Raw genomic sequence first — 19,885 nt, forward strand, 5'->3', positions numbered from 1 at the left:
ATTCAAACGCGAGTTTTGAGCAGTGTAGAGTAGCGCTTGTTGTTTGTCATTTCTCCGATCACAAATGCAGACATGGTTTTATGTTTACGCGGCGCGATGCAACACGTAAAAAGACAGTATAATATATACATTATATATATATATATATATAATGGTTATATATAAAATAAATATATAGCAAAATTAGTTTATTTGCATTGTGTATGTACATACTGTATATTAATTCATTTATTTTACAACCGTTCTTGCAGTATATGCATTATTTATTTCTCTAAATATTTATAAATAGAATAAAGAAAACGTTTTTTTTTGTCTGTTATTTATACAGAAATGCTGTTCAATTTATTTATATATATATATATATATATATATATATATATATATATATATATGTGTGTGTGTGTGTGTATTTTTTTATATATTTTATAAACAATTTTACATATGTGTATTTTTAATCACTTTTATTGATTTATGAACTATCAATTGATATATGGTTTTATTATTGGTAACACATGCATACTGTAAGCACCTGTAATGGGCCATAGAACAGTAACACGACCTGGAAGCATCTGGCCAAAGAGAAATAGAAAAGACACATGTGATTGTGTGACATTTGCATCTGCTCTAGTGGCGTTTCTAACCTTTGTAGCGGAGACTGAGGTTGGATGGCACACTTTTCATTTTTTGTTGAATATCTCTTGTGCATCAAATGCTAAGAAAAAGCCAATTATAATAGGTGCAAATGAAAGCTTAAGTCCTTAGGTGAAAAAGGCACTCAGTATTACAAAATATTTCCCTTTTTTAAATTCATGATATTATTTTAGGTTTGGTTGGCTACAGTTATAAGAGGTAGAAAGAAAAGATGAAAATGTTTATTTTAACTCAAACTAACACCAAATGTGAGTGTCTGCATGTATTTAAAGATCAATGTTCAGATCTGCTATGAATTGTTAATAATACTTTATACATATGCCAACCAACCTCACTCACTCTCCTTTCCTAAATGATGTCAGCCAGGCATCATAGTGCATCACAGGCTTCAAAATCCAAGAAATATATTTTAAAAAGTTTAAAAGTTAATCATATATACAATGGCATAAAATACACCTGTGATGAACATGCTGTCAATTTCTGAATTCAAATCACTTTGATCTTTTTTTCTGGGGCTTAACGCAATAATGTCTTGGTGTAACTGTCTGAAGATCATAAAAAGCGGGAAAAAAGCGTTTCTTAAAAAAATCTGAAATTATTGAAGACAGACATTTTTGCATAAGTAGTTTAGTATAATGTTATATTGAACAATTATAACATTAACAAAATATAAGTGAATAATTTTTATTTTAAATTGTTATTAAAATATTGAAACACATCTGGCCACATAATTAAAGTCACTGTGGTGTAACTAACATGCAGGAAGCCATTTTGTTATCATGTGTCAAGAAAACCATAAAACAGAGGGGACCCCTTTAGACCCTCATGACTGTGTGCTATCAGTATTAGGTTAAAAAAAATCAAATATATTAACTTTTAAAACACATTTTTACAGGTTAAATGGACGAAACCAATATTTGTGATATTCATGACTAAAAATATATTTTTAAACTTTAATAGTTTTGCAAAATGTAAATACTTTTTTCATTTATGGTTAGTTTAAAAAAAAATTTTTTTAGCAAAGAGTAGCATTTTTAAGCATTAACTCTCTTTTTATTCATTTCAGACATGCTTATTGACCAACACAGGACTTCTACCCTACAGTCTAAACAGGATTCAGTCCTAGAAAGTCTCATTATCAGTGTGCATGCTGCTGTTATCTGAGAAGACACTGGGTGGGATGTGTTATTATGAGAACCCAGCATCTGCTGAGGCTATCGTCTGACCCAGAGATGGGAAACACAACAAATGCTCAAGCTGGACAAAACGGTGGACCCATCAGTAGATGGAGACTCGCTACAAAACAGCCTTCAACTCATACTGAACAATTACACGCGAAACTTACAGCACGACAGCAGAGGACAGCATGGACTGCATCGCTCCAGCGCTTCTATCACCCCGGACAGTGAGATCTTTGAGGCGATGGTTTTAAAAACTGGAGCCAAACCCGGACACAGACCCAGGTGAGCATCTGAGCGCGTGTTGGAGGATTGTTCAGGGAGAGTCTTCTCGCAAGCAAACCTGTTCAGCTGTATGCTGGAGAACGACAGGTGAAAAACAGGTCATCCTCCTGTGTGACCCCACACTCCACATGACACACTGACAACAGATGGATATTAAAAAGCTTCCCAGTGTTCCTTCCTGCAGTATGCTCCAGAACGCTGCTGTCTTCCCACAAAAACGCAGAATTCAGGGGTCCTCCTGCCCTTTAAGAAGTCTTTGCTAGATTTTCTCCTTTTCCAGGCTTCTTTTGTTTGGCTGTGGGGTGGAAAGGACCCCTCTCTCGCCACAGGACAGTGCGTTTGCTGAATGAGAAGGAAGCGCAGCTGAAGTGGAACGGAGATGGGCGGGGTGCACTGCGCGCAGGGGCAGGGATGATGATGGGACGATGTTTCTAGCTCACTTATCATCACCAAGGTGGGGCGATGGAAGAGAAGCGGGTCGACCGTCCAGCAGTAACCGAATTCAAAACTTTCAGCACTTTAAAACTGCTTACATAAACCGAGTGACCTTGTATTAAACGGAAAGGGTTCGGGAAGTCTGGACGTCCCGCTGCATTCAGTCGTTAGTTTGCTAATTAAAACGTTAAACAGTGTTTTGAGAAATACCACGTGCGATAAAGATTCAAGTTCTGTCAGTCTTTGAGAAAAAAAGCGGTTTTAATCTACATTCCATGTACATGCCAGTACATGGAGCGGGGCGCCCCCTCATGGTCGCCGCCATGTTGGCATCACATTGCCGTGTCATTCAGCTGACCCGGTTACTAATAATACAAATATTACTTAATGCACTTATTAAGGCTTTTTGCATGAAAAAAAAAATACATTTAAACAAAACAGTAAAAACCAAACATACACACAAATCCTCTATAACCAGCAGCCCTGCTAAAAAAACCCCCCGCAAAACCAGCCTTGGTTAGCTGGTTTTAGCTGGTCATCCAGCCTGGTTATATCTGGTCAGCAGGCTGGTTTTAGAGGGTTTTTGACCACTTCTTTAGCTGGTCAGTCTGGGAGCTAAAACCAGCTTGACCAGCCTAGCCAGGCTGGGAGACCAGCTAAAACCAGCTTCCAGCTTAAACCAGCTAAGACCAGCCAACCAGCTGGTTTTAGCTGTTTTTTTTTTGTTTGTTTTTTTTAGCAGGGAGCCCCTACCGGAGTGATAAAACAAACAACGCAGTACAACCCGCAAATATGGTATGATGTCAACCATGAAAATGTGTTGTGATCAAATCTAGAATATCCATCATATGGATATGTGTAGTGTAAGGTAGAGAAAAACATATGAACAGGAATGCAATGATAAGCAAACAAGCAGCAGTAGTTAGCAAACAAAGCTCATGCATCCAAACCAACAGGTGTCAGTATAAAGTGTAAAACCACTGATACTATCTTGGCAAATAAGTACCAGCTAAACCTAAACAAACACTTACTTAGTGCATCCCTTAAAAATGAGATTTCTGTTAAACCTAAAAGGGGTGCTGAGCAATATTAGGCCATATTTAAACATTTCAAAATAGAAGAGAGGGTGTGAGAGAGGTATGTAAGCAACAAGTCGTTCCAAAATGAACATTTCACAGGGATTTCAGAAACACCGCCCGTTTCCCCTCCTCCTCTGACCACGATATAACCGCAGACACCCGGGTCAGCCAACAAGCGCCAGCACTGCATGCTTCTCCACCCCCCTTCTCTCGCCCCAGCACCCCTGTGCCCCATCCAGGAGGAGCAATAGATGTGTGCAAGTGAAGGAGAGAGATGTAAATTAGCGGGTAGCTAGACAGGTCAGGGCCCGCTTGGTGGTTTTGAACATCCTAAATGAGCCGTGTCACATTTCCAAAATACTATAACTCATTTCCTCTCACCTTAAAAATCCCGTAATTTCCAGAGACAACAAACATTTTGGATTAGTGTAATGGTTTGATATTTCATCTCCACTGGAGAGCATTGAGCAATTAGCAGGTCATCATGATCTGATATTCAATGTATACACACCCAGTTGTGCGAACAGCAGTATTAGAGTATTAAAGTTATGAAGGCTGATTGACTGGATCACACTCACCGTTATGATTGTATAACCTTTTGTACCAGCATTTCTCTGCTCTTGTCTTTCAGTGTCTGGACTTCAGGCCCTCCACCCAGATTAAATTGTTAGATGAAGTCCAGAGATCTTCATGTGAAAGGTATCAAATGCACATTCTTTTAGAACTCTTTGAATTTCAACATTCTGTTTTAGTTTTCTTAAAGGAACATTTGTGTTGATTACCACAAAAATAAATAAATATTTCAACTCACTTGTGGAAAAAAAAAATCAAGGTTACAGTGTTTTAAATCCTTTTTAAACTGAGCATATTTACTTCCGTTTTGAGGCATTTACAATGGAAGTAAATGGGACACATTTTTGGAGGATTTAAAAGCAGAAATGTGACACAATTTTATAAAAAGCACTTAAATAGTTCTGTTAAAACTTGTGCATGCTTTGAGCTGTAAATCTATTTAATTAATCATTTTTAGGATCATTTTAAAGGTTTAGGGTTTATGGCATTGCATTGTCATGTTGGCAAAGCAGTAAAACTGAATATAACATTATGAAGAACATTTTAGGAAGTAATTTTTTCACACAAAAATAATATTAATATATATCGTGACTATACTATTAAAACAGTGAGTATTTTAATGTTTACAGATTGGCCAGCACACTCTCATAGCAATTTGTAACTATTTTATGTTTTGACAAATTGGTGGCTACTTCATATCAGTTCGTAAAATCTCTCTCATACCCAACTGATGGTTATGTTTTTTTTCTTCTTAAAATTGCTTGTTTCCATATGAATCACATCATACAAATTTATACGAAATTGCTACTAACTCGTTAGTAGCCAAACAGTTGACGTTAGCCATTGACTTCCATAGTATTGGAAGAAAATACTACGGCAGTCAATGGCTACCGTCAACTGTTTGGTTACCAACATTCTTCAAAATATCTTCTTTTTCTATCTTCAACAGAAGAAAGAAACTCATACAGGTTTGGAACAACTTGAGAGAGAGTAAATGATGACAGAATTTACATTTTTGGTGAACTGTTTCTTTAAGTTTTCTCATGAGATCAGGTTGGACTGGCCCCATTCACTTCCATTGTAAGTGCTTCACTGTAAAGGCCAGTTCACACCAAAGACAATAACTATAAAGGCAAAGATATAGTATTAAAAATTGTTTTAACTTTAAGCAGAGTCCATGCCACAGCCACAATGATAATGGCACAGAGTAACAATCTCATTGGAATCAGTTTCACAACAATTTTCTTCCATCTGACTAACGATTAAAACATTGACAGCCAATCAGATTGTGTTTGTGTTGATGCTAGTGTAATTATCGTTTATAATTATTGTTCTTGGTGTGAACGGGCCTTTAGACAGAGAAAAGTGGAAATCAACATTATGCCACAACTGTAGTAGACTGAGCATGTCATTTCTCAGATACCAAAGCGCTTATGAATATCAATATTTGAAATCAAAGGCTCAGTCAAAGCTCTGGCTGAATGGTTTGAATGTGTTCACAGTCCAGAACCAGGCATAGTTAATCTATTCTCTCAATGGAGTTGCTCTCTCCCCCTTCAAAGCTTTTTTTTGTTTTTATCCTCCACTCATTTCTCAGGTCCAATTCTACCAGTTTCAGACAAAATAGGAGTTTCTCCTTCTTCTGTTCGTCTTTCTCTGTCTCGTTCTTTCTCTTCCTTTTGGCTCATCTTCCATCTTTCCAGACTTTGAAGGGAGTTCAGACTTCTAATATAAGACAGGTCCCTACCACAACAAAGCTTTGAGTTTGAATAAACACTTTCTCTCCTTTTTCTGCCTGACTGTACCCCACTCCCATTTTTCCTTCTCTGTGTTATTTCTCTTTTGGCCCGTGCTGAAGTATGAGCACTTGTAATGCATTCTCCATGGTAGCCTTTCTTCTGGAATAGATTAGCAGGCCGGGGAGGAAGGGGAAGCGGCGGCAAACTGAAGTCGGCGGAGGGAGACGAAGGTGTAAAAGGGAGTGAAGTGTGAAAAGAAAGGGATAGAGCGATGGAAAAAGGAAGCGAGGAGCTGAATAATGGGGGGAAAGGATGATTGTAGAATGACAGAGAAGGAAAGAAGGTCACTGTAGGTAACAGAAACACACTCTGTTTGGCTCACACCCGCTTTTCTTTTGAAACTCAGCTGTGATGGATGTCATCACACTGGCAATTGTGCCCCAAAATGCCTTCCAAATACCTCGCGTGTTTTCAGCGCTTTCACAAGCCCTTTTTTCAGCTTCCCCACGCCCTTACATACGCCACATTGTCATCTCTGGACTCTTTTCCTCGTACGGCTTATTAACCCACACTCGGTCACTTCCCAGCTCGCATTTGCAATGTATAACATCATGAGCTGTCATCACTCCGCTCCCCTTCCCTCCCTCCCGTTTTCCCTCCTTTCTGACTGGGTTAAAACCACAGGTCTCCTCTCTCTGTGCGCTGGCGAGAGCACATGACCGCAGCCACTGAACTGCAAGTACGTAAATGGACATTCTCTACCTCTCTGCATAGTGGGAATGAATTTGTTTTAGTGTGCCGACCACAGGTCTCTTGTAACCACACAGACACATACTCATGTAGACAGACTTTTTATATGTATTTGTATGCGTGTTTGGTTAAAATAGAATCATATTGTCGAGTTACGTAGCCTACTTCCAGCTTCTAATTAATCCAATCTGCCTGCAATATGTCGACGAAAACGACATTACTGTTGCCTAAAACAACTCACCATGTCCAGATTTCTGTAAGTAGCAAGAGGAAAAAGAATGTGTGTGCGTTTGAATTGCTAATAGGTAGAACTGTTCCTTTGAGCTTTGAGGGAAAAGTGTTTAACATTCAGCCACGGCCGTCCTCACAGCCTGCCCGAATTCCTCAAATCTGTCAGCCGTGCTAGCCAGCTGTCACTCACCTCTAATTTGCTACAACATCATTGACCTTAGGGCTTCTGGCAAATAAACATACACATACGCTGACAAGAAAGACGTTTTTTGTGTTTTTTTTCTGATGCTGGAATGTTGGGTTGCATTATCGTCAAGTTTTGCAAGAGCTGTGCGGCTGCCAGGTGCCTAGCAAACATGCTAGGCTATTCTACAGAGTACATCTGTATATTTTTGGGAACTGTTGTTTTAACCCAATGGTTTATGCTGCCATTTGAGCAACAACATTGACTTAATGTTGGATTAACTGCCCTGAATTCATAGAAATAAAGGCTGAGATTAAATAGAAGATGGATAAATACAAATAAGAGCAGGTACATTCCATAACATAAGAAACGTGTGCGTGTGCATTTCTCTCTCTCTCTCTCTCGCTCTCTCTACACACACACACTGTATATATCATTTATTTAAATATCAATTTGTTCTTTAATTTAAATGTAATAATATTATAATTATTATTTATTAATAAATCAATCATATATAGTATTTAAAAATATATATATTATTAGTTTAATATATTACATAAATTATGTAATGTATTGAAAGTATGTACACTCTAAAAAATGCTGGGTTGTTTCAATCCATCGTTGGGTCAAATATGGACTAACCCAACTTTTGGGTTAAAAATGTAATTTATTAATTTAACCCAACGGCTGGTTTAGTCCATATTTGAGCAAAAGTTGGGTTGAAACAACCCAGCATTATTTAAAGTGATAATGTAATGTAGTGAAATGTGTGTTTTGTTTTATTAATATTTATTTAATAAATTAATTACATTTTAAAATTAATAATATAATTAATTAAATATTAAATAAAATATTTAAAATATTAAATAAATAAAGGATAAATATTATTAAAGTATGTTTTTGTATAAAGTTATGCATTTTTTCTTATGTAAGTGCCTGTAAATTATTATTATTAGTAGTAGAAGTAGTATTAATAACAACAATTTACAAGAAAACCAAAGCCTTATTTTAATAATAGTATAGTATTATTTAATATAATAAATACATATATTACATTAAAATATGATACATTTAATTAAATTATACAATTTGTTTTATAATTTATTAAATTATAAAATTATATTAGATCATTTAATTTATTTTTTCTCATTTAAGTGCCCGGAAGATTTATATTGTTACAAATACAATTTTCAAGTAAAATTTAAATTTTTACTTTATACGGTACATGCTGTTTACATAATTATAAACCAGTGTGTTATTCTCTTCTGGCTTAAATGTAAGATGAAACATTTGAGGTGAAACAGCTTTCATATTTTCTAAAAATAATGCATATTAATAAAGTCTTGTGTGTAGGAGTGTTGCTTTTTATGCAGGTAGAGCAGTTGTTGTGAAAGCCTAGATAATGAAATCGAATGCATCTGACAGATGTTGGGAGGACACATGCATGCACAACCCTGCAGACACACTCTCTCACACACACACACACGCTGAACCCTCTCAAGGTCAAACCCTAATGCACCTCATGTGCATTTGCCAGTCTGTGGTGCTTTCCTCTGGACTCCACCTGCTGATGAGGTTGCACATAAACACTTCAGCTCTTAATGTAGCCTTTTCCATTGTTTTCCATCACATTATGTAGATTGTGTTCAAAGATAACTTATTTAACCATTTAACAATGTTCAGAGAAAGATGTTCAACCATTTTGTGAAAATAACAGCAGATGTGAGATAATAGGGGGGATTCCGAGAACTCAGGTATGTGTTATTCTGATTTACAATAGCTGAGTATATCAAAACAACTACAATTCACAAATGCATCCAACCATTTAGACGCCTGCGGCCTGTCATTAGAGAATTATAGAATCCACACTGCTTAATCTGTAATAAAATAGATCAGGATCGTTTATCTGTTTACTTTATGAAATTGTCTTATATGCAATTTACCATTAAGGTATATCTACAGATGTGCACTTTGTTCTTAAACCAAATGAACGAGATTGGATAGAGGCTGATTTTTATATAAGAGTTGGTGGTTTGGGCTGAACTGCAACTCCACATCTAATATGCTGATTTATTATTAGTGCTGGAAACTGTTGTGCTGCTTAATATTTTTTTGGAATCTGTGATACTTTTTTTCCGGATTCTTTGATGAATAAAAAGTTAAAAAGAATTATATTTTATTTCAAATAGAAATCTTTTCTAACAATATACACTACAGTTCAAAAGTGTGGAGTCAGTATATTTTTATTCTTTCTTTTTTTGAAATAAATTAAAACTTTTATTCAGCAAGGATGTGTTAAATTGTTAAGAAGTCATAGCAAAGATTTATACTGTTAGAAAAGATTTATACTTTGAATAAATGCTGTTCTTTTTAACTTTTTATTCATCAAAGAATCCTGAAAAAGTATCGCAGTTTCCAAATAAATATTTGGCAGCACAACTGTTTCCAACATTGATCATTCTAATAATAAATCAGCATATTAGAATGATTTCTTAAGGATCATGTGACACTTTATACTGGAGTAATGGATGATGGAAATTCAGCTTTGCATCACAGAAATAAATTATATTTTAAATGATATTAAAATAGAAACCATTATTTTATATTGTAATAACATTTTGCAAGATTACTGTTTTTTTTTCTGTATATATATATATTTTTTTTGTTTGTTTGTTTTTTGAGAATGTAAAAATGCTGAAAGATTTCTGTGAGGGGTAGGTTGGTGTAGGGCGATAGCGTATACCGTTTATATATATATATTTGGACTTTTTTATATATATTTTGTTTTCACCCTGACTGTTGAGTTGGTTCGGCATAGGTGAGAATGTCTCAGAGCATCACATGTGTGCCAATAGCAGTGTGACTTCTGGATGATTTCCTCAGCCCCTCCATAAATATCTGTCTGCCTTCTGTGGGAATCCTTCAGTTGACACAGCTGAGAAGCAGGTGTTATTCAATAGGTTCCTCCCCCTGTCCCTCGTTCCCTTCATCTTCACTATCTTTTCTACTCCTGAGTCCTGTCCTTCCAGCTGCTCTTTCAATCTATCTTCATTCTGTGTGTCTTTTGCTTGTTGTTCTTGTCCCCCCACCACCAGTCTCCACATACAGTAGGCCTGCCAGTACATATCCAGTTCTACTGGTCATGTTAAAATGACAAACTTTGTCTATGTCTGTGCATATGTGTGATGTGGGAGCATGATTACGTGTGTGTGTGTGTGTGTGTGTGTGTGTGTGTGTGAGAGAGAGAGAGAGAGAGAGAGAGAGAGAGAGTGAGTTGAGGGCAGTGCCCACATTCCTATGGCATTCTTGACATTCTCCGTCTGTGGCACTCTGCCCCATCTCCACACTGTCTGTATGTGTGTGAGAGAGATTTGTTGAGTAAAAGAAAATATACACTTTGTTCTCCTGATTGGCTGCTGCAGGCCCACGGGGAGGACTGGAGTAATTAGCAGAAGACTGTGCCTCCACCCTGTGGCAGTTCACGAAGGTGCAATTAGTGAATAGGTCTACATATGCAGTCAGGACCATGCTGAGTTTCCAGTTCATGTATTTTGAGGTTGCAAGGCAGCACTGTATGTCTATTGATATTCCTCTTACATTTGAAGGGTTCTGCAATTAATTCTGTTTCAACTGCTATTCATTTTTACTTACAATTATTTAAAAAGGACAAAAATGAAGATTTAAATGTGAAAATCTTACATTTACATTTTTAGAATGTTCTTTATTCATGCAGAAATATAAATTTTATTGCATCTGTGTAACCATTTATAGCCACTTTTGCACTTCAAAGATAGTATTATGCTAATTAAGACCTAAGCCTAACTTAAATTTAAGCTTAACTGAAACTACACTTTTAAACATTTGTGAGGCTCCAAACCCTGGTGTTTCCTTTTGAAAAGGAAAATCAAGTATTATTGCACTGTATTTGGTGCAGTGGAAATGATCATTGACTTTGTTATGCACTGCCGATCAAATTTTTTTTAAATTATTTTTTTAAATAATTGTTTTGTTTGTTTTTTTGTTTGTTTTAAAAGTCGTCCCTCATGCTCACGAAGGCTGCATGTATTTGATCAAAAATACAGTAATGGTTACATTTGTGGAATATTATTACAATTTAAAAGAATTGTTTTAAGAAATGTTTTAAAACGTAATTTCTTTGATGAATAGAAAGTTCAAAAGAACAACATTTATTTGAAATATACATTTTATTTAACGTTATAAAGGTCTTTACTGTCACTTTTGATCAATTGTATACACCCTTGCTGAATTAAAGTATTACATTTATTTTTATCTTACTTTACCCAAACCTTGAATGGTAGTGTATTACGGTTTCCACGAAATATTAAGCAGCACTGCTTTAACTGTTTTTAACATTGGTAATAATAAGAAATGTTTCTTGAGCAGCCAATCAGCATATTGAATGAGCAATGGTTGCTGAAAATTCAGCTTTGCCATAACAGGAATAAATTACATTTTAAAATAGATTTAAAAAGAAAAAAAAAACAGTTTAAACTTTAATAATATTTCACTATTTTATTGTATTTTTGATCAAATAAACTACATTTTTTAAAAGTTTTAATATTATTATAATTATTATTATTATTATTATTTCAAACTTTTGACCGGTTATTGATTATTTGAATTTATAATTTCTATAAATATACATTTATTCAGTTGTCAAACTCGATTCTGAAGCCTCAGACTATTTGGATTATAAACAGTGGCCCGGTTGTGTAGCCTAATGCTGTTGAGGGTCAATCCGCATTTATGGAGTTCACCGAAGGCTAATGTAGGCTACAGACTAATTCAAAATCATTAAACCGCTCTGGTAAAATCAATTCAGAGATAGAGGAAAAATTAGCCTTTAATTAGTGCCAGTCTAATGTCTGGGCCACATGACACCCTGAAATTAGTGGTTATATTTAATTAGGGGGTGGTTATATTTTAAAAATTAAATTGAATCCCTATATTCAGTGGTATAGCAATTTTGTTTAAACTTTTTGCAGTAAAAAGGCACAGTCACAGTATTCACAATACATGTTTAATATGGTCACAGAGCCTTTATTTTTTTAGTGTTAAAATGTCCTAAACAGGGTGCAGCGAAGGGGGGTTGAGTTGAGGAGTGTTCGAGACCTCTAATAAATTGTGATCGCCCTCATGATAAGTATAGTGTATATGCTGTATAGGCTACTTATTTACTAGTACTTTGTTTTTTAAAAAAGGTTTTAAACAATTTAGTTCAAAACTTACAACTTTGTTTAAAAAGTCACACTCCTCCATTGGTCCTAAATGACAATACACATCAAGAACAACTGTTTACATCACTCCACATTCGTGTCCTCTTTTTGGCCATTAATGAGGGTAAATGTGTTTGTTCGGTGGGTCGTTTTAAGTCGCTTTATTTCTGACTCGGCTCTGTGCCATTTAGGATGCACTTAAGGTAATGGAAAGCAGGAGAATATCATGGGAAACCTGTAGTCTGCTGCTCAACCAATCGTGAGCAGCTGGATTATGCCTCACAAAACCTTTTAATACCACTGTTCACTAATGATCCGGACCCGCTGCCCTTTAATCCCCACTACATTAATTAAAAAGAGCACGAGCCCTCTGAAGATCGTGCCATCTGCTGCAGTTTCATTCCATAGACAGATTGTGTTTGGTGCTTATTTAAAACAGAATTGCTTTACTTGTCAAGGAAGGCAGGAGGAATAAGAAAGGGATAAGTTTGTAGGAATTACATAGGGAAGAAGCTCTTTTGAAATATGTTGAAAAGTCTTTGTCTCCGCTTCATTGCCTGCTCTTGTAACCCACCACAATATATCAATGATGCTAAATTTTGGTCTGAATATTAAAGGGACAGTTCTCTCTAAAATGAAAATTCTGTCATCATTTACTCACCCTCAAGTTGTTCCAAACCTGTGTGAGTTTCTTTCTTCTGTTGAACCCAAAAGGAGATATTTTGAAGAATGTTGGTAATCAAATAGCTGACGGTAGGCATTGGCTTCCATAGTATGAAAAAAAATTACTATGAAAGTCAATGGCTACCATCAACTGCTTGTTCAACTATCCCTTTAAATGTAAGGTTATTTTAAGTTGTCATTGTTACAATGTAATTATACATTTAAGTACTGAGTAATATTAATTGACTATGGATAAGGTTAGGATTATGGTTTTGTTTAGGGTTAGTTGTAATTATGCATAATTTACTGTTGTTACAATAGTAAATAGCCTACATATAACGTATAACAAGGGCACTGTGAAATAAATTGTTACCTAATGTAATTCTCACATTTATATCTAAACTAATATCGAAAATTGAAAGATTAGGCCTATTTTTGTGTCACATGTTATTGCTTATTTCAGGACGACATGGTTTGTTGGCTCAACTTTTCTACTCATTAATTTTTGATTAAGGTTTTTAGCATTTTAAACAGGGTTGATTGAGTTAAATAGCTGGATTTAGTATTAAAAGTAAACTTTATGGTAAGTTACAAAATTAATCATAAAAACGAGATCGATTAAATATAAGGACATAATTTTGAAGCAGAATGTTATGTTTTGAAAAGGAAGACACAATAGGCTATAAGAGCTAATGTTTAGCGTTAAGTCGACGACTGCTGTCATGAGGCACCTTTCCTCCCCAACACACAGGTCCCATTCCCCATCCACCCCTTCTGTCTCCCTCATCCAAACACACTCACACTCTCTCAACCTTGCGCACGTGCCATTGGCCAAAGTGCCAGGTTCAGGAATTTACCACTTCACTGTCATTAGCGTGCAGCTCATTCTCTCTTGAAATGTTGCTGTGCGTTTGGGTGGGTTTTTGTTCACCATTTTAAAGCTTTAATAATTAATATTTTGTATTTTCGTTCATTTGAAGGCACACATTAAGAAGGAGCCTAAATTTCAATGGAGCTGTGGATATGGACATGGCAGGTATCCTGCCTGGCGCTCATGGATAAGGTTAGGATTATGGTTTTGTTTAGGGTTAGTTGTAATTATGCATAATTTACTGTTGTTACAATAGTAAATAGCCTACATATAACGTATAACAAGGGCACTGTGAAATAAATTGTTACCTAATGTAATTCTCACATTTATATCTAAACTAATATCGAAAATTGAAAGATTAGGCCTATTTTTGTGTCACATGTTATTGCTTATTTCAGGACGACATGGTTTGTTGGCTCAACTTTTCTACTCATTAATTTTTGATTAAGGTTTTTAGCATTTTAAACAGGTTTGATTGAGTTAAATAGCTGGATTTAGTATTAAAAGTAAACTTTATGGTAAGTTACAAAATGAATCATAAAAACGAGATCGATTAAATATAAGGACATAATTTTGAAGCAGAATGTTATGTTTTGAAAAGGAAGACACAATAGGCTATAAGAGCTAATGTTTAGCGTTAAGTCGACGACTGCTGTCATGAGGCACCTTTCCTCCCCAACACACAGGTCCCATTCCCCATCCACCCCTTCTGTCTCCCTCATCCAAACACACTCACACTCTCTCAACCTTGCGCACGTGCCATTGGCCAAAGTGCCAGGTTCAGGAATTTACCACTTCACTGTCATTAGCGTGCAGCTCATTCTCTCTTGAAATGTTGCTGTGCGTTTGGGTGGGTTTTTGTTCACCATTTTAAAGCTTTAATAATTAATATTTTGTATTTTCGTTCATTTGAAGGCACACATTAAGAAGGAGCCTAAATTTCAATGGAGCTGTGGATATGGACATGGCAGGTATCCTGCCTGGCGCTCATCGCGTCTGTGATGGATGTAGTTCTGGCACAGATTCGTTATACGATCCCAGAGGAACTGGAGCACGGGGCTTTTGTTGGAAATATTGCGGAGGACCTGGGACTAGACACCAGCAAGCTCTCAGTCCGCCGGTTTAGAATAGTCTCAGGCGCGAAACGGCAATATTTAGAGGTGAATTTAGAAAACGGGGTTTTATTTGTCAATGAAAGAATTGATCGAGAAGAGTTGTGCGAACAAAATACATATTGTTCATTCCATCTCCAGGTTGTGATCGAAAACCCATTAGAATTGTATAGGGTGGAAGTTGAAATATTAGATGTCAACGACAACTCTCCGGTTTTTCCATGGAGTGAATTTAACCTGGATATCTCCGAATCGGCCGCGCCTGGATCGCGTTTCCCACTGGAAAGCGCGCAGGACCTGGACGTCGGTGACAACTCTCTGCGCTCTTATCTGCTGAGCGTAAACGAACACTTTTTCCTGGATGTCCAAACGCGCAGCGACGGCAGTAAATTCTCAGAACTGATCCTCGAAAGTCCGCTGGACCGGGAGCAGCAGAAGACTCACCTGATGGTTCTTACAGCGGTGGACGGAGGCTCGCCGGAAAGATCTGGCACTGCGCAAATAAACATAACGGTGCTGGATGCCAACGACAACGCGCCTGTTTTCGATCAGAACTTTTATAAAGTGAGGCTGGCTGAAACCGCACCGCGAGGCACAGTGGTGATAAAACTAAACGCCACTGATCTAGATGAAGGACCCAATGGAGAAATCACGTACTCTTTTAGCGGCCACGCTCCAATGAGAGTGCGCGAGCTGTTCAGCGTGGATTCCCGCACTGGAGAAATCAAAGTAAAGGGACTTATAGATTATGAAAAGGCACGGATGCACGAGATTTACGTACAAGCCAAAGACAAGGGACCGTCAGCGGTGGCGGTGCACTGCAGGGTTATGGTTAACATCATAGACGTCAACGACAATCTTCCAGAAGTGATTCTTACATCAGTATCCACGCCAGTTCAGGAAGACGCGCCACCTGGCACAGTGATAGCAGTCATTAGCGTTATGGATAAAGATTCTGGGGAAAACGGAAATGTTGATTGTGAAATTCCTCATCACGTTCCCTTTCAGCTACATTCATCTTTTAAAAACTATTACACGTTAGTTACTTGTGATTTTCTGGACAGAGAGACTATTTCAGAGTATAACATCACTCTCACGGCGCGTGATATGGGCTCACCGCCGCTGTTTACTAGGAAGACAATTTTAGTGCAAGTGTCTGACAAAAACGATAACGCGCCGCGTTTCAAACAGCCCTCCTACACGGTCTACCAGACCGAAAACAACGCGCCAGGAGCCTCGATTTGCACCATCACCGCACAAGACGCAGACGCGGATCAGAATTCCTACTTATCCTACTGTATTCTAGAAAACGACATCCATGGAATGCCGGTGTCCACATACGTGTCCATCAACTCAGATAACGGCAACATTTACGCACTGCGTTCTTTCGACCACGAGCAGCTCAGAAACTTTCAGATCGTGGTTCAAGCCGAAGATGCTGGTTTCCCGCCTCTCCGCGCGAACGTAACAGTCAACGTGTTTGTTTTGGACCAGAACGACAACCCTCCAGTTGTTGTATCCCCGTTGCCCGAAAACGACACCGCAGCGGTTGTAGTTGTCCCCAGATATGTTGATGCCGGGTACCTAGTGGCTAAAATCACCGCCATGGACGCGGACGCCGGGCAGAACTCGCGTCTTTTTTATGAAGTCCTCCAAGCTACAGATCTCAGTTTGTTCAGTGTCGCCCTGTACACTGGAGAGATCAGGACAATTCGCCGGCTGATGGTCAACGACCCCAGGAGACAGAGGCTGGTGGTTTTGGTCAAGGACAACGGTCAGCCGCCGCTCTCGGCCACGGCCTCCATCATGTTGTCAGTTGTTGACAGCGTGCCAGGATCCTTGTCTGATTTTGGTGACCTCGCGCTCAGCCCCCAGTACCGGTCAAACCTCACGCTGTATTTAATCGTATCTCTGGGCGCCGTTTCATTCACTTTTCTAGTGGCTATTATTGTCCTGGCTACAATTAAGGGATTGAAGGACATTAACTCGTGCTGTGGATTTCATTCTAAGGACTCCGCCAGTGACGTAATTAAAAAATCTAACTTGAACATTCACTTGTCACCGGGATCAAAGGGAGCCGCGCACTGCGTGGAAGTAAACGAGAACAACCCAGTAGGTCAAAACTACTGCTATAAAATGTGTCTGACTCCAGAGTCTTCTAAAAGTGACTTCATGTTCCTCAAGCCTTGTAGCCCGACAGGAGCATCTTCCCGAAATAACATAAAGGAAATGGAAAACAAAAATTTGACCTGGAGCCCAGCCAGCCACAGTCATGGTACAATGAATGGGACGACCTCCCCAAATGAAGTAAGTGATCAAAAAAAAATAATAAAAAAAATCTCAAGTTTGTCCACTAAATAGAGACTTCAGATACTTCTTGTGCTTTAATCAACCTAGGATAGTAAAATGTAAATAATAACATGCAAATTGTAATGTAATTGAAAACATAAAATATATTTGGAAATGCCAATGTATGAATTACACGAAGGACAACAACAACAGCAACAACAATAATAATATGTGTACAATATGTATGTAATAAAATGCAACATAAGATACAATAAATAGCAATTTTGTTTTAAATACATTTATCAATAATTATTGATATAATTAAAATAATTATTCTACCTTTGAGCTACTCTGTATTCATTTTTTATAAATAAATAAATAAATAAATAAATAAATATATATATATATATATATATATATATATATATATATATATATATATATATATATAATTTAATAAAATAATAATTTTGATTGATTTGCTGAACAGCAGTGACATTGACTATTGAGCAAACATTGCTGTTTGTTTCATTGTGTTTTTTCTATCTTTGAGCTATACTTGGTATTCTTTTTTTCTGTGAACTAGACCTTAAAATTCTTAATGCATAGTTTGTAAATAAATTATAAAATAAACAAATGCATTTCTTTGTCATAGGTGTACTGCAACAAGGTGATGAATTAGTAAAGTCATTTAGTGCTTTAGCGACTGTTTTTGATGTATTCTGAGGTCTTTTCTCTTCTTGGCATAGGCATTAAGTTTGTTGTGCATTCTTTAACCTCTCATGTGTAAGTGGAGTAAATATTTTAACTCTTTTTTTTCTTTGCAGCTTAAACAGGGAAACAAAGACCGAACCCTGACCAAGAACCAGCTCAATTATGCCTATAAAAGGTGATTAAAGTAAAAGCTGATTCTATCACTCTGTGTCCTCCATCCCCTCTCACTCTCTCTCTCACATGCACAAAGCATCTTACGTGTCCATGTTTTTGTTTTTTTAGTCATACTCCAATAAACACAGGTAGGACACTGCAGAGCAGACTGATTCAGGACTCAGACAACTATGCTTACACGTCTGTGCCACAGTACTGGACCTGGGGAAGTCACATGCATGGTAAAATCATTTCATTTGTCATGCCTAAAACATGATCAAGAAGACCAGCTTCATATATATGTTCCTTATGATTTACCTGAATTGTTTATCCAACCATTTTTCTTTGTCATCTGAAACAGACTATAGGACCTCATCTAAGGGTGGAGGTTTTCCAAATCGCTCATGGACACGTTACAACCAACAGGATTCAGTTCAACTCCCATCAGACTATCAACATAATGTTTACATTCCCGGAACACCATCAACACTCTGTACGCTCAAACTGGCAAACAATGGAGACATTGATGTCTGCAACTCATTCTCAACTTTTGGCAAAAAGAAAAAGCCAAACAATAACAATCAAGATGACACAGTAATAACCAATGATTTTTTCAAATGATTTTTCCAGTTGTATTTTTCACCTGTAGGTTACTTTCTGTATATAAGTGTCTATTTTAGTTGTATTATATGTACTATATGATTTGGCAACAGCAGGACTTAAAAGTACTCTGATAATTATTATTATTATTTTATTATTTATTATTATTATTATTTTTTTGCATTTTTGTTTTTCAGTTAATTGTAGTATTTCTGAAAGCATTAAAGGGGTCATATGATGTGATTTCAAGTTTTCCTTTCTCTTTGGAGTGTTACAAGTTCTTGGTGCATAAAGAAGATCTGTAAAGTTGCAAAGACTAAAGTCTCAAATCCAAAGAGATATTCTTTATAAAAGTTAAGAGTCAACCACGCCTACCTAAAACGGCTCGTTCCAACACGCCCCCACATGTCTACGTCACTATGTGGAAATATTAGCATAATGCCGCCCAAATGTGCATGCAAGTTGCTTTAATTGTAATTTCCCATATTGATGAGAATATAGGTTATATTTTCCTATTTTATATCCCTCTCATTACCAAAATGTATAAAATAAAGAATATTATTGGAATTTCTTAATATAACTCTTCTTGTTAAAAAAAACCTGTAGTGTTTCCACTTCAGTGGGTCTTGCTGTGCCAAAACGACAAGAAACATTAAGAGCGTGATAATATAAATCCGTGCATCTCTTGGCTACATATACCAATGACAGAAAAAAGTACAGTTAGAATAAAAAGAAAAAAGTAGGAGAGCAAGAATATGACTTTAAAGGCAGATTTTACATTTACATTTAATCATTTTGCAGATACTTTTATCCAAAGCGACTTACAAATAGGTACAATAGACAATAGAAGCAATCGATCCAACAAAAGAGCAACAATATGCAAGTGCTGTGACAAGTCCCGGATAGTCTAAATGAGTACACGAAGCAATTTGTATTCATTTTTTTAATAGTAATAAATAGAAAGGATAAAAAGTATATATATATATTACTCGGCACAGTATGGATCTGTCCGTGGTGCTGAACTTCATTCTTGTTAGATGACGCCCAAAAGTTTTTTCTCAATTTGTCGAGAAAAATGAAATCAAAGTATTTAATTTGTTACTTTCAACATCTGCAGATAACTACACATTATATATATATA

The 19,885-nt window shown here is 36.8% G+C and overlaps 1 protein-coding gene across 1 annotated transcript; it reads left to right on the forward strand.

Moving 5' to 3' along the window:
- Window positions 1–14,619: 14,619 nt before the first annotated feature.
- Window positions 14,620–18,808, forward strand: LOC107586140 (protocadherin-10-like). Its single transcript, XM_016273391.1, has 4 exons — window positions 14,620–17,295; window positions 18,105–18,166; window positions 18,274–18,386; window positions 18,506–18,808. The coding sequence occupies exons 1-4, from the start codon at window positions 14,821–14,823 to the stop codon at window positions 18,763–18,765; spliced, it is 2,910 nt and encodes a 969-aa protein (XP_016128877.1). The 5' UTR covers window positions 14,620–14,820; the 3' UTR covers window positions 18,766–18,808.
- The last annotated feature ends 1,077 nt before the right edge of the window (window positions 18,809–19,885 follow it).

The sequence above is a fragment of the Sinocyclocheilus grahami genome, unplaced genomic scaffold, assembly GCF_001515645.1.
Source record: "Sinocyclocheilus grahami isolate Dianchi unplaced genomic scaffold, SAMN03320097.WGS_v1.1 scaffold78.1, whole genome shotgun sequence".
NCBI lineage: Eukaryota > Metazoa > Chordata > Actinopteri > Cypriniformes > Cyprinidae > Sinocyclocheilus > Sinocyclocheilus grahami.